General features: G+C 37.3%; 1 protein-coding gene across 1 annotated transcript in view; it reads right to left on the reverse strand.

Annotated features, from left to right (window-relative positions):
• Nucleotides 1-256: 256 nt before the first annotated feature.
• GPR183 (G protein-coupled receptor 183) overlaps nt 257-7,910 on the reverse strand; it is an 8,969-nt gene continuing 1,315 nt past the window's right edge. The window contains exon 2 of the mRNA XM_010082461.1: nt 257-1,361. Within this exon, the coding sequence (XP_010080763.1) occupies nt 257-1,361 (1,105 nt within the window). The remainder of the gene's footprint in view (nt 1,362-7,910) is intronic.

The following is a 7,910-nucleotide window of genomic DNA, read 5'->3' on the forward strand; positions in this document are numbered from 1 at the left end:
ATTTGAACATTCACAATGGTGCTGCATATTTCCTGGAAAAAATAATGAGATCAGTCAAAATGATACAGCTAGGAAATTATAATGCTGAGTTTCCCTGCTGCCCTGTGACAATTCTTTTTCAGTCCAACATCACTCCTTGATTTCCTGACATCCCGAGAAACAGAATCTTACTTAAGCTGCTGTCCAGGGAGCACTAAGAGTTTTTACTGTGGACCCTGGATTTTTAAGGCTGCTTCACTGCAGTGTACTACAGACTTTATTTTTCAGGTAGCTTTCCATTGGAAGATTTTGCTAGTACCGTCATTTGTGTTTCTCCCACGTCGCGTGAGCTTTCTTCGTGATGTGACCTGGCAGCGCTGGAAATTGATACACTCACTTGTCGTCTCAGTATTTTCATTACAGTTCTCTTGTATCCTTTGCATGCGAAGAAATAGATGAAAGGATCTAGGCAGCAGTTAAAATTCATCAGAAATACAGTATAATGGAGTGACTTCTGGAAAATTTTATTTTCATTGCACGAGGGCTCATTCTGAAGCTTCTTAATCATGTGTTGTATGATTGCAACATGATAAGGAGTAAAGCAGATGATGAACACTATAATTACAAATATGATTGTATTGATGGCTTTTTTATTTATCCCCGATTTTTCAGTCAGTGGATTTTCCTTGGCTGTTTGAAAAAGTTTGCAGCTAATTTGAGAGTAACAAAATAGTATAATCCCCAGGGGAATAAGGTACCCTACTAAACAGGCAGCAAGAAGTATAAATGGTAGATGTGCTATTTTTTCAAAGTTTGGATATTCCATACATGTAGTCCTTTCTTTTTCTTCCTGTGACATGGATTGTATAAGTAACGGGAAAGTTTGACTAAATACAAGAAACCAGATAAAGACACAAATGCCCTTGGCATATTTAATCCTTCTGATCTTGTATCGGAAGGGGTGGACAACAGCAAAAAACCTGTCAATGCTCAAACATGTCATGAAGTTTACACCTGCGTAGGTGTTGATGTAGAACAAGAGAGCGGTTATTCGACATAATGCTTCTCCAAATGGCCAGTGAAATCCCAGGGCATAGTAGGCTATCCTTGTAGGCAGGGCGATACAGAACAGGAGATCAGAGAAAACGAGGTTTGTTGAATAGAGGGTAGTGGAGTTGATCTTTTTCCTGTTTTTAAAAATGACAGTAAGGGCAATGGTGTTTCCAAGCACCCCAAGGATTAAGATGGTGCTGTAGAAGACAGAGAGTAGTATCCGTGCTGTATCTTTGTGCTCATATAAGTCACAGGTGGAACTGTTGGTCTGAGAAGCTGTGAAAGTGTCCATTTCTGTAACCACTGGTGTCGCAGGAAGCTCAGTAGACCTAACATGAAAAAGACCAAAAGGAAACATTTTGTAATAAATGCAGATAAACTTCTTCTGCATAACAACGGCCAATCTCTGTTGCAAAAAACAAGATTGTAAAAAACTGAAATGAAACTTAATTATGGTGAAATACTTTTCAAGCCTCTATCTGAAAACAAACAAACAAAAAGATGGCTTTTTTGGCTTTTCTATTTTGATCCCAATCCCTTCTTTCCTGAAAAAAAATCAGACGGGGCAAAATAATAAACCAGGGATGTAATGTATTTGGAAAGTGAAGTTTATAGATGGTCAGGAGATGGGAGACTGTTTAAAGCCATCTGGGGGGAAAAAGGAGTATAAAGAAACCACATGGTAAAGGATCACAAGAAGTTCCCAAGGGTCAGACAAACAGACAAAATCTTTCAAATGTGTTTCAGTTAATTTTTAGGAAGTTTTTGTTTCTAATGATTCACATTGTGATGGTTTAACTTGTTTAGAGAAACCAATTTTTTTCAGTGTTCTTACCATATTAGCATTATAATAATTCAGCCTGTTTAATACTAGTTTTAAGAATTGGCTTTTGGAATCTAATTCAAATATTGTTAAATATATAAATTCTTAAGACTACTCCTTTAGTCACTCTTCAGTGGTGCTGCAAAAGAGAGATAACTGAGCTGAAATATTTTACATGTTGTGTCAATTTAGTAAATTTTAGAAATTGTTTAACCTTCACAATCAGAGGTAGCATGGAAGAGCTGCAAAGTGGTAGTGATTTGGGGGACTTGAAAGTGTAACAAATGATCCAGCAGAATTTCAGAAATAGAAAGGATCCCCATCCTATTGATACTGCTTCCAGTGCAGAATATTTCTTGGCTGTGTTGTTACCTGAGAGTTGCATAGTGTAAGCATATATGTCAGAAAGGTTGGGGCATCTAACATTACTCCTCGAGCAGCTGTTCTGCAAAATGTACCTCTTAGAGGTACTTACATGGATTAAAACAGCAGTCAAACCAAGATTGCTTCTGCTTTAATGCAGAATAGTACCTGGAGATAAAAGCTGTTGTAACCTGCGTTTTAAGTCCATCTGGTACCTTTAATTAAAATGTCTAGGTTATTTCTGAGGATCTGCCTTTCAATGCACAATATTTATGAACAACTGTAGCCTGTTGTACCTTAAAAAAGCTTTCTGGAAAATGCCTGTAACTTTTAAGGGGTTTAAGCTACACATTTTAGAAAGTATTCATTATCCTTTTATTAACTTGTGAAAGCATTAAAAGGTTAGTATCTTCTTTCATGTTTTGAGGAGATTGTCCCACTTATCTCAGGTTATTCACAAGTGATGTACCTGCAACACATATTGTATTATAAGCCAGTCTGATCAGACTTGGGGCTAGGTTAGCAGAGGTGCATAAGGTTCTCTGTAAACAGTAAACCTGCAGATAGTGGATGATGTGTATTAAAATACATAAATGAGTTCTATTACATATGTTTAAAGAAGAAATCTAGCATCCAGATCATATATTAAGTCTGTGTTTGCTGTGTTGCACAGGCAGTAGGAAAGGCAGGTGAGTGATTTCCGACTGAAAGTTGTACAATGTTCTGATTCTTAGATGCCTTTGAAGTATGTACCATGTGCCAAGAGGTGGGAATTCTCCATTCAGGGTTGGAAGTCAAATCTGAAGTGGGAGTTTTGTGGTTTGGCTAAGGGAATTAAACTGGTAAACAGCAACTCGAGCTGCCATGCAGATTTAAGACTGTCTGTAATTTTGTATCAGTTAATTAATTGGTTAATTCCGCATTGTTCACAGTATCTTGGTGTTAGTGTGTTTGATGATTGATTAATACAGTAGTTATTACCCTTACCCTGAGGATAGTTGTGGTATACTTTCCTCCTGTTTTGTCTTTTCTCTTATAGAAGTGTATAGGATAGCTTTTATTTTACCTAAGTGTAGCAGACTGCCTTTTGCAGAAAATTTTGTGGGTTTGAGTAGGCACCTGGATAAGATTCAATGAGGTGTTTTGTTTTGTTTCTCATATTTAAATGCTTCTGATTACTTGTTCTCACACTCCCAGCATGGCATTTATCTTCTACCCATCTCTTCCTTGAAATTTAGTTAAAATTGTTTCTTAAATATGTGTAAGGAAGAATGATCTAACATTTAGCATAAAGAGTTCTGTTGCAGTAACTAGCTACAGCATATTAACTAAATAATTTTATTTTCTCTATAAAGTTGTAATAGCTTTTGTTCATAAAATGTGCATAATTGTCATGTCCATTCATTTGTTTTTATATAAATACTTGTAGAATATCTATTATATAAGCATATTTAAATATGGTTTAGGAAAAATTCCGTAATTTCAGTGAAATATATATGGGGTTTTTTTTACATCAAGAGTAGAATTTCATAAAACTCATGTTACCTAATTTTGTGCTATGAAGTCAGATATTTAATGTAATAAATTAATTGAGAACTTGTTGTTGCTCAAAATAAGATGTTCACCCTCCCATAAAACCAAGGCTATATTGAGAAGGAGTCCTAGCTGAGAGAGAGATTGTGTCTATCCATGGTGCTAGCATGGATATACAGGGGGAGAGGTTCCATGGCAGGACAAACTGGCCACAAACAGGTGAGAAGACAGCTGGAGGACCACAGCTCATGAGCCTTCCAGGCCAGTGTGCGTGTCACCTAAGCTGTCCTCCTTGATAGAGGATGTCAGCCAATTCTTCTGCCTGCTGTGGGAGTACACCCTGGGTGAGGAAAGTATTATTTTTGATCCTCTGTTGTCCCTAAAATATTTTTACTAAACTACAATAATATTGAAAATAATATGAAATACAAATATACAAATGAGTGATACACAGTGATACTCTCACCACCCAGCTAACAACCCTGGAGCAGGGAGAGTCCCGAAACCGCACTCACAGAACGGAGATAACAGCCCAAGCGTCCAAGACTGAGAGCTGACTGAGGCACGGCGGGGGGAAAAAGGCCATGGGGGAGGGACCATCCTGAGCAAGATGACCCGAAGCAAAGAGATCCAGAACAAGAAGGGATGAGCTTCTGGAGGGCCCTCAACTATATACTGGGCGTGACGTGTATGTTATGGAATAGATTATTGGCCACTCTCGGTCTCAATCCCGAACCTAGGATCAGATCCTGGGCTAGTAACTGGGGCTGTGCTCCCTCCCAACTTCACCTGCACCTGTGAACAGCAGAGAGGTTGAAAGACCTTGAGTATCCTGACAACAACTATAAACATACTGTTATCAGCTTTCTTCTTAGCACAAATCCAAAACACAGCCTCTTGCTAGCTATTATGAAGAAAGTTAACTGTTCCAGCTTAGCCCAGGACAATACCCCTCCTCAGTGGCCTTCTGAGTTTATTAACAGTAGTATTTTGAAGTATATATTTGAAAAAAAAAAAGTTAACATTAATTTAGTTTACCAATTTAATAATTTTAGACAACATTGATACATGTTTTTTGGCATAGAGATACGTGCAAACTTTTAAGGCATAAAGTATTTAAAATTCCTGTAAATAAGCTTGTTCAGGTTTTTACTTTTTCCTGAGTCTGCAGACACACAATGCTCAATACCAGACCTATAAAGTTGGAGTGCAAAGAGACCACTTACTCATTTAATGTGGCCACCTGCTTATGTTATTATTTTAGTTATTTGTGTAGGGATTCCACTAACTTTTCATTTAAAGAGTATTTTCCAAAATGCTGTTTGGTCTTGATTTGGAGAACTGAAGAGAAAGCAAATTAGCCATTTATACTGTAGTTTTTGGATAGTCAACCTCCCTGTTAAAAAATATGGGTGTCTCTTATTTAAATTTCTCTAAAATTAATTTGCAGTTGCTGTTTTTGTTGAGCCTTTCCTCTTTATACAATCTCATAGTTTTGGCAATTCAAGGTGAACCTCTCAAAAGTCTCACCATGAGGAAAGATAGTCCTGTGATGTCTGTTCTAACCCCAGCTTAGTCCCACACAGAAGGTGGGGTTCCAGATGCCTCTTGGTATCGGTGTACCTGGAAGGATACTCACCACTACATCCCTGCTTTTTCTGCTCAATTGATTAGGTATCTGAGGTAGAGTTGTGCAGCATTGCACTGGGAGCTTGTGAAGTTAGTTGACTGTGATTGTGGAGTATTTAGTTGACTGTGATCCTGGAGTACTTCTCAGATTCACTTTGTCCTAGAATATCTTCAGTCTAGGGGCATGGCCATTGCTCTCTGCTTCTACCTGGGAAGACCTTACGCCTGGGAGAGTTTAAAAAATAATTTTAATATTATGCCCAGGCTTGCAAACAGTGCAGTTTGTTCTTTATTGTTCTCTCACTTGCCATTTTCAAGTCTTAGCATTGTATTTGCTTTCTGACCATCAATGGAAAAACTTTTCCTTTAGCCAATTACTTTGAGATTTGTTAGCTAGCCAGCTTTTAGTCTATTCTATGTGCTTTTTTGATGTTTGATAGCGATAGTATCCATTTGGGGAAAAAAATCAAAGTACCATGTCAAGCTGCTTAAAATATCTAACTTGTCTGAAATCTGTGTAGGTGCCTTTCTAAGCCAATTTTGTAATCTTATCAAAGAAGGAGAGTAGGTTGTTTAAAGAGATTGATTTTCTGTGAAAATTTTTGACCTTTATTCAAATATTTGACCTTTATTTATGGAATTATTTATTGTTTTACATTTATACTGCAGTACAGAAGAGCCGAGCTCAGAGTAGAGTGCCTACTTCAAAAGGTGTTTGATGAACAGAATGGTGGCTCCATTCTGGAAATCCTATGTAATACAAAGCCCTGATTCCTAGAGATGTTCACATATGATGAGCTTTATATATAGTATTGTAATGTTACGTGCATTTAACTGTTAACAAGCATAGACTTAAGCTACGAGCCAGCAATTGCAGTGTTGCAATTAGATTACATGGGTTTGGGTTATGTGCAAGTAGTGATACAAAGCTGTCTCTCTCTGTGTGCTAAATGAGTTTTCTTATTCTCATCTCCTGCTTTTGCTGGAGGAGCACCATGGGTCTTTTCAGCAGAACAGGAAACACGTAAAAGGCTTTAACTGTATTGTAATCGAATGTGTGATTTGTCTGGCTCTCTTCATAATTTTCATTCTTTGCAGATGAATCCCTGGTCCATCTGTCCAGTAGCTAATTTAAGAGGGATAGCAATTAAATTCCTGGAAAGGCAGGGCAGATCATTAGGAAGTTCTCTCCTGGCTCTCTGCATAGTATTGTTTAGTCAGTTTGAGATGGATGAACAATATTTCTTTAACAAACAGTATTGGGGAATAATATTGTCTATGTATGCATAAAGAGTATAACTGAGTTAAAAGGAATAGTTGGGAAAGAGACTTCTCATCTGCAATGCCTGACCTGAGGATTTACTGAGTTTACAGTTCTCTGTATGTGTAATATATATAAGTCTTACACAGTTTAAGAACAGCAGAAGATGGGAGATAATGCAGTGCTCTAGTTGTGTAGGTTTATATTTTCCTTAATCCCTAAAATCAATGCTTTTCTTGTGGCCTGTCATATTTACTGTTTGAATTTGTGATTTACCATATAAATTACCTTCATTGTAGAGTGTTTTCTCTGTTTGAGAAGGGGCTTGATTCAATGAAGTGACGTATGTTAAAAAGTGTGCATTCTAAGTTGCATAGTAGAACGTTTTGTTAGTATAGAAAGAACACATACCTAAGGTGCATATATCTAGGTGTATAAACCAGCAGCTTGGGAACTACATGTGGTTTAATGAAGGCTGAGGCAAGAGACAGGCGTGTCCTAAAGCTTCCTGCTTCTTTCTAATACATTAACACTCGTGTGCTTCTAGTGCATTATGTTAATTTACCATTTTTCAATGCTGTTGAGTTTTGTGTCCTAAATTACAGTGAGTATACCTAATGTCCTGAAGACTGAATTCTTAGGTCACAACCCACAGCTAATTTTGGTGAGGAAGTTTCTAGGCTAGTGCTTTTATTCTTCCTTAGTATAGACCCACATTTGTTGGAGTCCTAAAGCCAAATTTGTAAGTGATGCTTCAGAGAATCCAAAGTATGCATTTCATGAAATAAATTATCTTAGTGATGGCTATGTAGAATTACATGTTCTTTAAGAGCTTAGCAGAATTTGCAGATGCATGTACTGTAGGATCTTTATGGTCCTGCTTTTATCTATCACTATATTTTGCAAAGTTGTATGACAGTTACCTTTGGCTCTCTAAAATAACAGAAGTTACTGTAAGTAAAATGGAAATAAAGAAGTTGAGTTGAAATGCTGCATAACCAGTTAAAAAAAAGTGGAAGTAATTTGGACTGTACATGTCTTGCTCTTATCTGTTAGATCTCTCTTTCCAAATGTGATCTGTCCTATGAAGAATGTGAGAACTATCTAACATAAATCATCTCTGCCAAAGATGCATGTTAATGTGAAGAGCTGAGCTGATGCTGAGATGATTAACCTGCCTTCAGTTTACTTGTCTACTAGATGTAAAAAGGGGAGAGCCTAAAATATGGTAAAATAAGTAAGAAAAACCTGAGCCACTGACAGTGACAT

This window comes from Pterocles gutturalis, unplaced genomic scaffold, assembly GCF_000699245.1.
Source record: "Pterocles gutturalis isolate BGI_N339 unplaced genomic scaffold, ASM69924v1 scaffold32424, whole genome shotgun sequence".
NCBI lineage: Eukaryota > Metazoa > Chordata > Aves > Pterocliformes > Pteroclidae > Pterocles > Pterocles gutturalis.